Genomic DNA, 15,729 nt, shown 5'->3' with positions numbered 1-15,729 from the left:
GCTTACCTTTGGCTGTGGCATGAACCACCGCAGCCTGGGAAAATACTTGATATGCTTCAAAACCCAGATAAGGTAAAGCTGAGAATAAAAGGCTTCTTTTGAAAGTTCCTAGATTTCCCATCACCTATGGAAACAATTATGGTCAGAGTTATCAAATACAAAATGTGAAGGAACTCCAAGCAAAAATTACATCAATTAAAAAAAATTACAACGTTCTCCTACCCCCAAAGCAATCAATCCTAAGAATACAAGCTCAAAACTTACTTCATCAAATTCTTCAGTAAAACTGTTTCACATAGTTACATTACAGGGAGAGCATATCCTTTTAAAAAAAGATTCTTAACAATGGCTAAGGCTAACAACAGTAATTTATCTAAAAATCACAGTCATGCTAAGGGCTGGACTGTAAGATCTATATTTTATTTGAGGAGGCATGGATATTATAACTATGAAATAAAATATGAGATACTAATATATAATAAGTACCAATCCTAAGAACAGCGCAAGATGAAAAATATCAAATATGGTGATTACTACACCTAAAAACATGGATTTAAAGATATCTTCAAAAGTGACCTACAAAACCCATAGTTTTGAAATAAACAATGAATAAATTAAAGAGCATATCCAAACAGATTTGTAAATTAATTTTCATTATTATGGCCAGAATTCTCAAGACTGATGGCAAAGGAGTATATGGGTATCACTCCACCAATTCTTTCCTACAACAGCCTTTTTTTTTCATAAGACAGTATCATTTTCTCCCTTTCCGTTGATTGATTCTCACTGGTATAAAAACAAGCCATACTATCTTTGTAAGTCATTACTTTTCTCTTAAAAACAAACAGCCTCCTCTTGAATTCACTTCTCCCCTTAGTCTCGTTTTCTAACTTCTCTGTTCAGCAAAACTTCTAAAAAGTTGTGAGTACTCTGTCTCCACTTCCTCTCTTCCTACTCTCGAACTCACACAAATCACTTTTATCCCCACAACACCACTGATGGTATTCCAGTTAAGGTAACCAAGGACACAGCTATTTCCCATAGTCAATTCTGAATTCTCAGCTTTCTTGACCTATCAACAGGATTTGACAGCTGATCACTTCCTTTTTTTTTTAAGCTATGAATGGATGTTTAATTTTTTTTTAAAGATTTTATTTATTTGTGAGAGAGAGGAAGATCGAGCATGAGCAGGGGGAGGGGCAGAGGGAGAAGCAGATTCCCCACTGAGCTGGGAGCCCAAAGCAAGACTCAATGCAGACACTCTGGGATCATGACCTGAAGGCAGACACTTAACCGACTGAGCCACCCAAACACCCCTGGATGTTTAATTTTTTATAACAGCTTTACTGAGCGGCACCTGGATGGCTCAGTCGGTTAAGCGTCTGCCTTTGGCTCAGGTTATGATCCCAGGGTCCTGGGATCTGGCCAGGACTGGGCTCCCTGCTCAGCAGGGGAGTCTGCTTCTCCCTCTCCCTCTGCCCCTCCCCCAACTTGTGCACAGGCACTCTCTTCCAAATAAAATCTCTTAAAAAAAAAAAAACAGGGGCGCCTGGGTGGCACAGCGGTTAATTGTCTGCCTTCGGCTCAGGACGTGATCCCGGCGTTACGGGATCGAGTCCCACATCAGGCTCTTCCGCTATGAGCCTACTTCTTCCTCTCCCACTCCCCCTGCTTGTGTTCCCTCTCTCGCTGGCTGTCTCTCTCTGTCGAATAAATAAATAAAATCTTAAAAAAAACAAACAAACAAACAAACAGCTTTACTGAGATATAAGTGACATACTATAAACTGTACATATGTAACATGTACAATTCATTAAGGCATGCATATAAACCCATGAAACCATCACTATCACTGCAATCAAGATAAAGACATCTGCAAACCCTCCCCCCTTTTCCTCATGCTTCTTTGTAATACATCCAGCCCCTTTCCTCAGCACTTGCTATGTTCTCTCACTCTTGAAACACTTCTCACTTGGCTTTTGGAACACTACTATCATTCATTTTCTCCGGTTTCAACAACTGCTCCTTTTCTTTGGTTGGTTCCTCCCTGGTCAGGTGTGTTTTGGGCCTTCTTTTCTCTACTTGTATCACTTTGGTGATCTCATCTTTAAATACCATCAGCGTGCCAAAAACACACAAATGTAATACGAAGCCTGGGTGACTCCTCTAAACTTCAGAATCATATATCCAGCAGCGTAATCAACATCTATCCCCACATGAAGTACAACAGGCATCTCATGTTTATTAGCTAAAACAGATACTGTTTCCCTCAACTCTACCCACCTCACAACTTTCCCTTTCATGGTAAAGGGCAACTCTATCCTTCTATTAGGTTAAAAAAACAAACAAGCAAACAAAAAACCTTGTAGCCGTCCTGGGCTCTCTCTCAGGACTCAAATCTGACCCATATTTTAACTTCTCATAAGGATCTAGGGTAGGCATGAGGAATCTAACATATTCCAATTTGCTGAGTGCTTTACTTTCTTGAGCATGAATATTCAAGATATTACACACAACTGGATTCAAAATGAATCAACAGCAAAATAAGAAAACTGATTTTGACATAATCACAATTTTAACATTTAATTTTGAGTTTGTTCATATTTACCAAGGAGAAGCAAGATGGGATTAGGAGCAGAGGTATGGGGGTGTGGATGTAAGGTGGTGGTACTTAGAAGCAAAAGACTTAAGATATCATCAGTAAGTCTCCTGGTTCCTTATTTTTATGGCAGGTATATCTCATGGCTGAAAAGTTTGCACAGACTATTATAGCTTGAGAAAACTACACATTCACAGTGTTTAACTTCCTTTACTGGTATTATGCTCAATAAACAATATTCTGGCTTTCTGAGAGGGGAGAAAATGCACTGTTGGGCAGCTGACATTTGTATTTCTTACTGTAAATTAATAAAGTGACAGTTTTCCAGTGGGACTCAGACTAGTTTGGTTAATGTAAAGCAGCTTTCTGCTCATCTGTGAGGAAATAGATAAAACTCATGTTTCTGGAACTAAAAAAAACCAATTAAAAGAATCAGGACTCAGTGACCCCTGAAGATACTAACAACTTGTCAAACTGTCTGAGACAGCTAGTATGTGCCATTTTACTCTGCACCTCCAATACTCTACAATGCCTTTCACATAAATAATTCTCAAAAAATATTTGTTAAACCAAAGAAATAAGCTATCTCTTAGATAGGTCTTTTCTTCAACACTGATTATACTAAGTTCAAGCTAGAAGGAATTCCAAAATACAAACTCTTCACTAGATGGGAAGGAATGTATCCCTACCATATCCCAGTTTTCCTCCTAACTTCCTGTCAGCTCCACCTCCTCTTAAATATTGGAATTCCTCCATGGTAGGTACTAGGCATTCTTCTTGTCTTACTATAAAGTACTTTCAACTTCTACCATGTTATCATTTACAACCATATGATAATATCCCCTGAATCTGTATATCCAGCTCAGACCTCAGAAGGTAAACACCAGAAGAACTACCCAACTACTGTCTATTCTACATGACAACTTGACTATCTCATCGGTCACCATAACTAGTCCAAAACATCTCATCTCCCTCTTTGTCACCCCCCCCCCCCCCGCAATTGCTTCTGTAGTCCTATTCCAGTAAACAGCATCACCATCCATCCTGCTGCTCTAGCCAGAAACTTGAGATCTTCCTTGACTCCTTCCTTACAGCTCCCACATCAAAGCTATCTTTTAGGTCCACTAAGTTTACATCATTGATGTGCTTTGGATGCATCACTTATTTCCATTTCCGTGATTACCACTAAAGTTCAAACCACCAGATCTCTCACTGTACTATACCAATCATCGCTTATCTGGTCTATAGCATCCACTCAAACCTATCCATTCTTGACCCTAGGCAAAGTTTTGGTTTTTTTTTTTTAACATTAGTTTGATTAAATGATGTCCCTGTTTAAAACTTTTTCATGGTTTTCCAATAACCTTTAGAATAAAATCAGAAATACTTAACATTGTTTATACGGTTTTCTGAATCTGGTTGTGGTAAGCAGCCTCTAAAATGGCCCCTAATGGTTCTGGTTCAAGATGGCAATGTAGGAGAATCCTGAACACCTATCCTCTCATGGACACACCAAATCTACAGCTACATGTCAAACAATTTCCTCTGGAAGAAACCCAAAACAAGACTGAAGTCATACCATGCATCTTTTCTGACCACAATGTTATGAAACTAGAACTCAACCACCAAAACAACAACAACAACAAAAAACTGGAAAGAGCACAAATACATGAAGGTTAAATAACACGCTACTAAACAATGAATAGGTCAACCAGGGACTCAAAGAAGAAATAAAAAAAAATACAAGGGGACAAATGAAAACACAACAGTCCAAAATCTTCGGAGTGCAGCAAAAGCAGTTCTAAGAGGGAAGTTTATAGCAATAAAGACCTACCTCAAAAAGCAAGAAAAATCTCAAGTAAACAACCTAACCTTCCATCTAAAGGAGCTAGAAAAACAAGAACAAACAAAACCCAAATCCAGCAGAAGGAAGGACACAGTAAACATTAGAGCAGAAATAAATTATATAGAAACAAAAAAAAATTGAATAGATCAATGAAACCAGGAGCTGGTTCTCTGAAAGATCAACAAAATTGATAAACTTTTAGACACAGTGTGAGAGAGAGAGAGAGGGAGGGAGGGAGAGAGAGGGAGGGAGCCAAATAAAATCAAAAACAAAATAGGAGAAATAACAACTGACATCTTAGAAATACAAAGAATTAGAATATTATGAAATACAAGGAATTATAAGAGAATAATACACCAACGAATTGGACAACCCAGAAGAAATGGATGTAATCTCTCAAAACTGAATTGGGATGAAACAGAAAATTTGAACAGATGGATTATCAGCAATGAAACTGAATCACTGATCAAAAAACTCCCCAAAAAACAAAAGTCCAAGACCAGATGCTTCATTGGTGAATTCTACCCAACATTTAGAAGAGTTAATACCTATTCTTCTCAGACTTTTGCAAAAACAGAAGAGAAAGGAAAACTTCCAAATTCATTTTATGAGGCCAGCATTACCCTGATATCAAAACCAGATAAAGACACTACCAAAGAGGTGCCCCTGGTGACTCAGCCGTTAAGTGTTTGCCTTAGGCTTTGGTCATGATCTCAGGGTCCTGGGATCGAGCCCCACATAGCGCTCCCTGTTTGGTGGAGAGCCTGCTTCTCTCTCTCCCTCTGCCGCTCCCCCTGCTTGTGCTCTCTCTCTTGCTGTCTCTGTCAAATAAATAAATAAAATCTTGGGCGGGGGGGGGGGGGGGGGGGGGAGGAGAAGACACTACCAAATAGAACTCCAGGCTAAAATCTCTGGTGAACATAGATGCAAAAATCCTCAACAAAACATTAGCAATCCAAATCCAAAATACATTAAAAATAATGATTCACCATGAATCATTATTGAATGAAATCAAATTTCACCAAGTGAAATTTATCCAGAGATGCAAGGGTGGGTTCAATATTCACAAATCAACCAAAATGATACATCACATCAATAAGAGGAAGGATAAAAACTGTATGATCATTTCAATAGACGCAGAAAAAGCACTTGACAAAGTACAACATTCATTCATGATAAAAGCCCTCAAAAAAAGTAGGTATAGAGGGAACATACCTCAACATAATAAAGGCCATATATGAAAAACACAGCTAATATCATTACTCAATGGAGAAAAATTGAGAGCTTCTCCTCTAAGGTCAGAAACAAGATAAGGATGTCCACTCTCACCACTTTTATTCAGTATAGTACTGGAAGTCCTACCCACAGCAATCAGACAAAGGAATAAAAGACATCCAAATTGGTAAGGAAGAAGTAAAACTTTTACTAACCGCAGATGGCAGAATACTATATGTAGAAAACCCTAAAGTCACCAACGAAAAAGCTACCAGAAATGACACATGAATTCAGTGAATTCACAAGATACAAAATCAACGTAAAGAAATCTGTTGCTCTTCTATACACTAATAATGTAGCAGCAGAAAGAGAAAGGAAGAAAACAATCCCATTTACAATTGCACCAAAAATAATTAAATACCTAGAAATAAACTTAACCAAGGAGGTAAAAGACCTGTCCTCTGAAAACTATAAAACAATGATGAAAGAAATTGAAGACACACAAACAAATGGAAAGACATTCCATGCTCATGGATTGGAAGAACAAATATTGTTAAAATGTCCACACTACCGCAGGCAAGCTACAGATTTAATGCAATCCCTAACAAAAATATCAACAGTATTTTTCCCAGAACTAGAAAAAACAATCCTAAAATTTATATGGAACCTCAAAAGACCCCAGATAGCCAAAGCAATCTTGCAAAAGAAAAACAAAACTGGAGGTATCACAATTCAAGATTTCAAGATATCTTACAAAGCTGTAGTAATTAAAACACTATGGTACTGGCAGAAAAACAGACACATAGATCAATGGAACAAAACAGAGAGCCCAGAAATAAACCCACAATCACATGGTCAATTAATCTATGACAATAGAGGCAAGAATATGCAATGGGAAAAAGACAGTCTCTTCAACAAATGGTGTTGGGAAAACTAGACAGCTACATGCAAAAGAATGAAACTGGACCATTTTCTTACACCATACAAACAAAACAAAACAAAACAAAACCTCAAAATGGACTAAGGACCTAAATGTGAGACCTGAAACCATAAAAATCTTAGAAGACAGCACAGGCAGTAATTTCTCTGATATCAGCCTTAACAGCGGTTTTCTGGATATGTCTCCTGAAGCAAAGGAAACAAAAGCAAAAATAAACTATTGGGACTACATCAAAATAAAACTTCTGCAAGGCAAAGCGAACAAACGACAAAACTAAAAAACAACCTACTGAACGGGAGAAGGTATTTTCAAATGACGTATCTGATAACGGGTTAGTATCCAAAATATATAAAGATATTATACAACTCAACACCCAAAAAACAAATAATCCAATTTAAAAATGGGCAGAAGACACAAACAGACGTTTCTCCAAAGACATACAGATGGCCAACAGACACATGAAAAGATGCTCAACATCACTCAGCATCAGGAAAACGCAAATCAAAACCACAATGAGATATCACCTCACGTCTATCAGAATGACTAAAATAAAAAACACAAGCAACAAGGCTTGGCAAGGATTGGAAAAAAAGGAACTCTCATGCACTCTTGGTGGGAATGTAAACTGGTGCAGCCACTGTAAAAAAACAGTATGGGGGTTTCCTCAAAAATTTTTAAATGGAATTACCCTGTGATCCAGCTATCACACTACTGGGTATTTACCCAAAGAATACAAAAACACTAAATCAAAAGAATAAATGCACATGTATGTTTATTGTAACATTATTACAATAGCCTAAATAAGGAAGCAACCCAAGAGTCCATCGATATGAATGAATAAAGATGTGGTATATAGATACAATGTAATATTATTTAGCCATAAAAAATAATGACGTCTTGAAATTTACAACATTAATGGATCTAGAGAGTATAATGGAAGCAAAATGAGTCAAAAAAACACAAACACCATACGATTTCACTCATGTGGAATTTAAGAAACAACACAACGAACAACAAAACAGATGGTTACCAGAAGGGAGGTGGGTGGAGAGATGGGTAAAACAGGTGAAGGGTATGAAGTGTACACTTAATCTCTATGAGCACTTAGGAATATACGAAATTGTTGAATCACTATATTGTACACCTGAAATGAATATAACACTGTATGTTAACTATCCTAAAATTAAAATTTTTAAGAATCCATTGAAAATATCACACATCATGATCAAACGGGATTTATTCTAGGGTACTGCAAGGATGATTCAAAAATCTGCAAACGAATCAAGGTGACACAACAAAATGAAGGCCCCAAATGACATGATTATCTCAACAGATTAGAAAAAGCAACTGACAAAAATTCAACACCCATTCATGATAAAATTCTCAGTAAAGTGGATATAGAGGGAACATATCTCAACATAATAAAGGCAATACATGGGGCGCCTGGGTGGCTCAGCTGGTTAAGCATCTGCTTTCAGTTCAGGTCATGATCCCAGGGTCCTGGGATGGAGCCCCGTATCTGACTCCTTGCTCAGTAGGGAGCCTGCTCTTCCCTCTCCCTGCCAGTGCTCTCCGGGCCAAAAGAGTAAATAAAATCTTTAAAATAAATAAATAAATAAATAAATAAATAAATAAATAAATAAATAAAAACAATACATGACAAGTCCACAGCTAGTATCATAAAAAGCTTTTCCTCTAAAAATGAGAATCAAGACAAGAATGCCCACTCTCACTTTTATTCAACATGGTATCAGAAATCCTAGCTAGAGCAATTAGGAATTAAAAAAAATAAAAAGAGGGGCACCTGGGTGGCATAGCGGTTAGGCGTCTGCCTTCGGCTCAGGGCGTGATCCCGGTGTTCCGGGATCGAGCCCCACATCAGGCTCCTCTGCTATGAGCCTGCTTCTTCCTCTCCCACTCCCCCTGCTTGTGTTCCCTCTCTTGCTGGCTGTGTCTGTCTCTGTCAAATAAATAAATAAAATCTTTATAAATAAATAAATAAATAAATAAATAAATAAATAAATAGAAGGAAAAGAAAAGAAAAAGGAAAAGATATCCAAATCAGAAAGGAAGAAGTAAATTTGCAGTAACATGGTATTACATTCAGAAAACCTTGAAGACTTCACCCAAAAACTTTTGGAAATAATAAATTGAGTAAAGTAGCAGGATACAAAATCAATACACAAAAATCTGTTGTATTTCTATATACTAATAATGAACTATCAGAGAAATTAAGAAAACAATCCCATTTATAGTTATATCAAAAAGAATAAACTACTAGAAATAAATTTAACCAAGAATCTGATAAAAGACCTGTGCACCAAAAACTTTAAGACACTGATGAAAGAAACTGAAAACACAAATGAACGGAAAGATATTCCGTGCTAATGGACTGGAAGAATACTGTAACACTGTCCATAGTACCTGAAGCAATCTGCAGATTCAATGGCATTTTCAAATTCCAACTGCACTTTTCACAGACACAGAACAAACAATCCTAAAGTTTGTATGGAACCACAAAAGACCCCAAATAGCCAAAGCAACCTTGACAAAGAACAAAGCAGGAGGCCTCATGCTTCCTGATTTAAAAATATATTACAACGCTAATGTAATCAGAACAGTACAGTATTCGCACACATAGATCAATGGAACAAAATAGCGAGTTCAGAAATAAACTCATGCGGGGCGCCTGGGTGGCACAGCGGTTAAGCATCTGCCTTCGGCTCAGGGCGTGATCCCGGCGTTATGGGATCGAGCCCCACATCAGGCTCCTCAGCTATGAGCCTGCTTCTTCCTCTCCCACTCCCCCTGCTTGTGTTCCCTCTCTCGCTGGCTGTCTCTATCTCTGTCAAATGAATAAATAAAAATCTTTAAAAAAAAAAAAAAAAAGAAATAAACTCATGCATATATGGGCCAGCTAATTTAAAATATGGGAGCCAAGAATATACAATGAGGAAAAAACAATCTCTTCAATAAGTGGTGGTGTTCAGAAAACTGGACAGCCATGTGAAAAAAAATAAAACTGAACCACTGTATTACAGTAAACACAAAAATTAACTCAAAAGGGACTAAAAAACCTTGGAACATCAAATCTAAAACCATAAACTCTTAGAAGAAAACATAGGGGGTAAGCTCCTCGACGATGATCTTGGCAATGATTTTTTAGATTTGACACCAAGAGCAAAGGAAACAAGAGTAAAAATAAACAAGTGGGATTCCAACAAACTGAAAAGTTTGTGCACAGGAAATGAAACTATCAGCAAAATGTAAAGGCAGCCTACCAAACTGAAGAAAAAATTGGCACATCACATATCTGATAAGGAATTAACCTCCAAAATATATAAAGAATTCTCACAATTCAATAGCCAAAACAATTTAAAAAACCAGTCCAACTAAAAAATGGGCAGAGTATCAGAAGAGACATTTCTCCAGAGACACAGAGATAGCCAACAGGTACATGAAAAGGTATTCATAAGGGAAATGCAAGTCAAAACCACAATGAGGTATCATCTCACACTTGTTAGAATGGTATCGTCAAAAAGACAAGAAATAATAAGTGTTGGTGAAGATGCGGAGAAGAGGAATCCTTGTGCACTGCTGGTGGGAATGTAAATTGGTGCAGCCACTACAGAAAATGGCATGGAGGTTAATCAAAAAATAAAAACTAGAACTACCATATGGCCAGCAATTCTACTGGGTGTTTATCCAAAGGAAACAAAAACACTCAAAAAGATATATGCACCCCCATGTTCACTGCAGCATTATTTACAGTTGCCAAGGCATGGAAGCAACATGAGTGTCCATCTATGAATGCATAAAACAAATGTGATATATATACACACACACAATGGAATATTTTTCAGCCATAAAAAGAATGTAATCTTGTCATTTGTGACAACATGAAGAGACCTTGAGGGCATTACACTAAGTGAAATATGTCAGACAAGAAAGACAAATGCAGGGGCGCCTGGGTGGCGCAGTCGTTAAACGTCTGCCTTCGGCCCAGGGCGTGATCCTGGCGTTCTGGGATCGAGTCCCACATCGGGCTCCTTGGTTGGGAGCCTGCTTCTTCGTCTCCCTCTCCCCTGCTGTGTTCCCTCTCTCGCTGGCTGTCTCTCTGTCACATAAATACATAAAATCTTTAAAAAAAAAAGAAAGAAAGAAAAGAAAGACAAATGCAGTATGATCTCATTGTGGAATCTAAAACAAACCCCAAACGTATGGGGCGCCTGGGTGGCTCAGTCGTTAAGCATCTGCCTTCAGCTCAGGGCGTGATCCGGCGTTCTGGGATCGAGCCCCACCTCGGGCTTCCTGCTCCGCTGGGAGCCTGCTTCTTCCTCTCCCACTCCCCCTGCTTGTGTTCCCTCTCTTTCTGGCTGTCAAATAAATAAATAAAATCTTAAAAAAAAAAAAAGGAAAACCCAAACTTATAGAGAACAGATTCGTGGCTGCCAGCGGGGAAGTAGAAGGGGGCTGGTTAAATGTGTGAAGATGGTCAAAAAGTATAAACTTCCAGTTATAAAATAAGTCTTAGGATGTAATGTACAGCATGGTAACTACAGTTAATAATACTGTATGTATATTTGGAAGTTACTAAAAGAATAAATCTTAAAAGTTCTCATCAGGAGAAAAAAACTTGTAGAGAGGGATGTTAACTTTACTCATTGTGGGGATCATCTGGCAATATGTACAAATATTATATCATTGTGTCATACACCTGAAACTAATGTTACATGTCAATTATGTCTCAATTTAAAAATATACAGATAAATTAATTAAAATGGCCCCAAATGATTCCTGCTTTTTGTCAGGGCCCAGGGCAGGCAGCCCCAAAATGTACAATGGTATACTGATTATTCTGAACTGAAGCTATTTGGGAAACTGCTGGTACAAGGACACTGAGACCCTCCTCTGATGCCCTGAAAACAGGAAATAATCTCCCATATGAAAATACCCTCCCTGTACTAAGAAGTAAAAAGATACCCTCATCACCAGAGATAGGGACGTTAAAACCTAGAAAGCAACAGAAACAAGCCTTGTTACAAATCTATTACCTCAGCCTAAAATCTGCTTAAAATTCCTTACTAATGAAAGCTCCCAAACATCTGTGTTCTTTATCCTGCCAATTCCTCACAAATGTATTATGTCTGAAAGGTATAAAAACTGCCTGCCTTGGTCATTTCTTTGGGTCTCAATTTCATTACTGGACCTCCATGCACACATAATAAAACTTTGGTTTTTGTTCCTGTTGTCTCATGTCAATTTAATTCCTAAACCAGCTGGAAGAATTGGGAAGAAAGATTTCTCCCTTCTGTACTTCCAGTATTCACTCCTTTGTGTAATTCCCTTCCCTTAAATACAGGCTGGACTTATTGGCTCTCTTTAAAGAAACAGAATACGTGAAAGTGAAGGGATGTTACTTCAAGATTATGTTACTAAAAAAACTGCGACTTCCATCTTTGACCCTTATTTTCTCCTGTGGTTTTTTTTTTTTTTTATTATTGTTTGCCTGCCCTGGGCGGGGAGCTGCTGTGCCAGCCCTTTCGAGAAGCCTTCCAGGTGTGTACAAAGGCCTGCCTACAGCTACAAGAACGAGGTTATAGGCCTAACTTTTCCCCTCTACCTCTAAATTGAGCCCTCAAAGGAAACCTCAGCAGCTGAATACCTTGATTCAACTCTTACGAGAAACCTTCCGCCAGAGGCACCCAGCTAAACCTGGATTCGACAACCAAAGAAACAATGAGATTATGTTTGCTGTTTTAAACCATTAAGTTGTGCAATAATTTCCTATGCAGTAATAGATAACTAATAAAATGGTACTTGCCTGGTTTTTCAGCCTCAGTTTGTATCAGTTTATTCTCCCATTTCAGGCTCCACTCATAATTTCAGGTCCTCAAAAATACCACTTTTTCTTACCCCCTCAAGGGCTATATCATGCTACTCTCTCTACTGGAATATTCTTTTGTCCTCATCTTCCCCATTACTCGTTAACCTCCAATCATTCTTTATATCTCATTTCTAACTGCTCACACTTTTCCCCTTCCTCCCTTCAAGATAAGGTTGGGTATAACTTTGCTTCTCTTTTCCCAACACTTTGCGTTAATTACATTTACTCAACTACCTTTCCTTCTAATCTGTAAGATCTAATCTGTAAGATCAAAAACTGTTTCTATTTCTCAGGTTCATTAGATCTCCAGAGCTTAGAACTGAGCCTCGTTCACAGTAAGCACTCAGTACAAATCTGTTGAAAAATAAATGTTCAGAGAAGTGTTTTGTAACACAGATTACATATAGAAAGAGACAGAAAAATGAAACCTGTTACTCAGCAGTAGCCCCCAATCTCAACAAACTTCTGGAAAATATCTCCAACTCAATTTACTGACATCACGCTGAGAGAAAGGTTTAGGAAAAAGAAAAACTCCTCCCATCCCTCTGCCTGTATCTTCTAACATCTCCCCATCTGACTATAAGCATTTTGGAGGATCGCAATTAAGCTAGTCTTTCATTACGTGTTCCCCTAACTGCTCCCGATAACCCTGAACATAGCAGGCAGTCAAAAACGTGTATTTTAGAGTTCAAAATAATTAAACACCTAGCTCAAATAATACGTATCGTATGCACTATCGCCAACAATCACTCTCCAATCGCCTTTCATAGATAGATAAACCAAGGCCCACGAACGGTCTAATAGAAAAGCCAAAACTGGGACGACAATCCAACATCCTTTCTTAACATTATGCAGATAGTACAAAGGACTCAAAAATTTTAAACCTAAATACTACAAACTCTCTGCTTCTAAGTCGTAGTAATTTTCAAAATCACACCACAAACCTTCCAAAGTCTGATAGACTAAGAGCCTCGGGTGCTGTACAGTATCGCCAAAAGTAAACATTTTCACAGCGGTCAAGTCCCCCCGCCCCCGCCAAAGTTCTCTGTTTTCACACAGGAAAGACGGGCAGGATTCCCGGAGAAGGGGTGAGGGGGGAGCTCATTCCTCCTCCGACCCCAGTTTTCAGAGAAGAAAGCAGCCTTGCGAAAGGGAGAAGACCTGTCCGAAGCAGTCACCTGGAGAGCTCCAGAACACCTGGCCTGAGTACCTTCCTCAGTTCACCACATTCCCCAGAGTGATAGGGAGTAGCCTGGCTGAAGCAGGGGTCCCGGAGCCCAGCCAGTAGTGAGGAGAGCGGGAGTCAGGGCGGCGGGGGTACCTCCGAGCCGCGGAGTCTCCAAGTACGGCACAGTCCGCGGCTGCCAGCAGCACCCCTCGAGAGCCAAGGTCCCGGAAAGATGCCACGTGCCCAAGGGAGAAAGCGCCAGAGGCGAGCGGCCAGCGCCATGACCTACACCTCGCGAACTGACCCTTCACCCCTTTGGGCCGCTATGGAGCGCAGCGGAGCGAAAGTCTCCCCAGGCCTTCCCGAGAAAACTGTGACTTCCCTCTTCCAGGCCGCCTCTTCCGCTAAACGATTTCCGGTCCACAGGTTCACGGGGAGCGAACTACCCGGTTGGGTGGGACTTAGCGGCCCTTACGCGCCTGCGCCCAAAGGACTGTTCCCTTGTGTCTGCTGTCCGGTTTCTGCGCGTACGGTGTGGGCGCTGTCATGCCTTTGGCATAGGATTAATCACCAGAACAGAATTGAAAGTTCTCTGATAGACCCGGTAATTTAAGTATGCAAGAAAAAAAATCTATTATTTATAATTCTCTGCTGCCTTCAAAGGTAGGGTAATAGAGGGTCCTTTTTGGAAATAAATACATGGAAAAATATAATGTTTCACATAAAGCACGGAAGAGATTGAGAGTTAGGAGGAGTTGGGGGGTGGGGGAAGAGAAGCCAGAGAAGATAAAGAATGTGGAGCCCAAGCTGGTCTTAGCAGAAAATGATGTGGAGAACAAAGGGAAAAGAGAAAAAAATTAAACTTTCTTAGAACTCACAGCCCGTTGACAAGTACCTTCCTTAAGGAGTTAGCTGCCTTAGGCAACCTTAGTCTGACATTAGCCCAACCTCTAAGACACTGTAAAAATCCTTTTGGAAACTTCCTTTATCCCCCCCAAGATATACGTATATATGTTTAGCAATCATCCTCAAAACATACGGCACACCAATATACGTCTGAAAGGGTCTCATGACTAAGGTTTTACTAGACAGTATTAAATGACCTTTTCCTTACAGCGGCTAGCCCTTCAAGGTCCTGGAAACCTTGCTTCCAAATTCCTTAGAGACTTACCCTATCCCTAAACCCCTCCCAACTTGAGACTGTATAATCAGCCACTCCTTACAACCCCAGAGAGCTCTGTCTGCCCCGTGCTTTAGTAAAACCACCCTTCTTGCATTGAAGTCATCTCAATAATTCTTTCTTGAGTGTTTGCTCCCAAACCACATTTTACATCAGAAAAGACCAGGGAGAGGAGGCCTCTTGAGAGAAAGTTGATGCCCTTGTTTGCTATGGGATGTGTGGTACAAAGCCCCTGGCTTCCCCTCAAAATATTTTTAGTAAGATCAATACCTCTCACCGGAGTGGAATATTTTTGGAAGGAGTGAAGAGGTTTTGAATCTTACTTCAGGATTGATGTGAGTGAAAACACAAGCTGAAAATGGAGTGCATACTATCTGGATTACTTAAACATATTTTATGGGCAGTAAGGGAAGATAATCATAGTTTTTTAAAATTAGGTTGCATTTATGTTGTACCTATATAGTATTACGTAGTTTAGTAACACATACTTATTTCATTTGTTCTTCCCAACTGCTTTGTGAAATAATGGGTATGCCAAATTAATTAACGAGAATTGTAGCTCAAAGAGATGTATTAACTAAAAATACATAGGTAATAGGTATTGTTGGAAAACTAAAAGACTAGAATCCATGTCTTTGAACTCCAAGTCCAATGCTTCTGTATGATTGCTGCCTCCATCACTTCCCATTAAATCAGCCATATTTCTTTACGATTGCATGAGTAATATTCTTATTTTCTTTGTTTTTAAAGTATATTTTAAAAAACATATAGAGCCTCTTCTTAACTTTTTTTGAACCCTAGTCTTTTTTGTCCAGAGGGAACCATTTTTATATATTTCTGTTGGTAGTTACCTCAATATTCCTAAAGAATATGTTCATATAACTGGACACCATG

At 39.1% G+C, this 15,729-nt stretch overlaps 1 protein-coding gene across 5 annotated transcripts in view; it reads right to left on the bottom strand.

Moving 5' to 3' along the window:
* Positions 1 to 14,065, bottom strand: part of RMDN1 (regulator of microtubule dynamics 1) — a 48,323-nt gene extending 34,258 nt beyond the window's left edge. For 4 of the 5 annotated variants that reach the window (XR_006781121.2, XR_006781120.2, XM_045806027.2 and 1 more), the window contains exons 1-2: positions 13,809 to 14,065; positions 7 to 124 (exon numbers count right to left, since the gene is read on the bottom strand). Coding sequence is in view for 3 of the 5 variants with exons in the window: in XM_045806027.2 (XP_045661983.1) it covers positions 7 to 124; positions 13,809 to 13,937 (247 nt within the window). In the remaining 2 variants the exon portion in view is untranslated. The other variant, XM_045806030.1, reaches the window with a different exon arrangement.
* Positions 14,066 to 15,729: the final 1,664 nt, after the last annotated feature.

The sequence above is a fragment of the Ursus americanus genome, chromosome 9, assembly GCF_024610735.1.
Source record: "Ursus americanus isolate L20-20 chromosome 9, mUrsAme1.1.p, whole genome shotgun sequence".
Classification (NCBI taxonomy): Eukaryota; Metazoa; Chordata; class Mammalia; order Carnivora; family Ursidae; genus Ursus; species Ursus americanus.
This window is presented reverse-complemented; position numbering and strand designations above follow the sequence as displayed.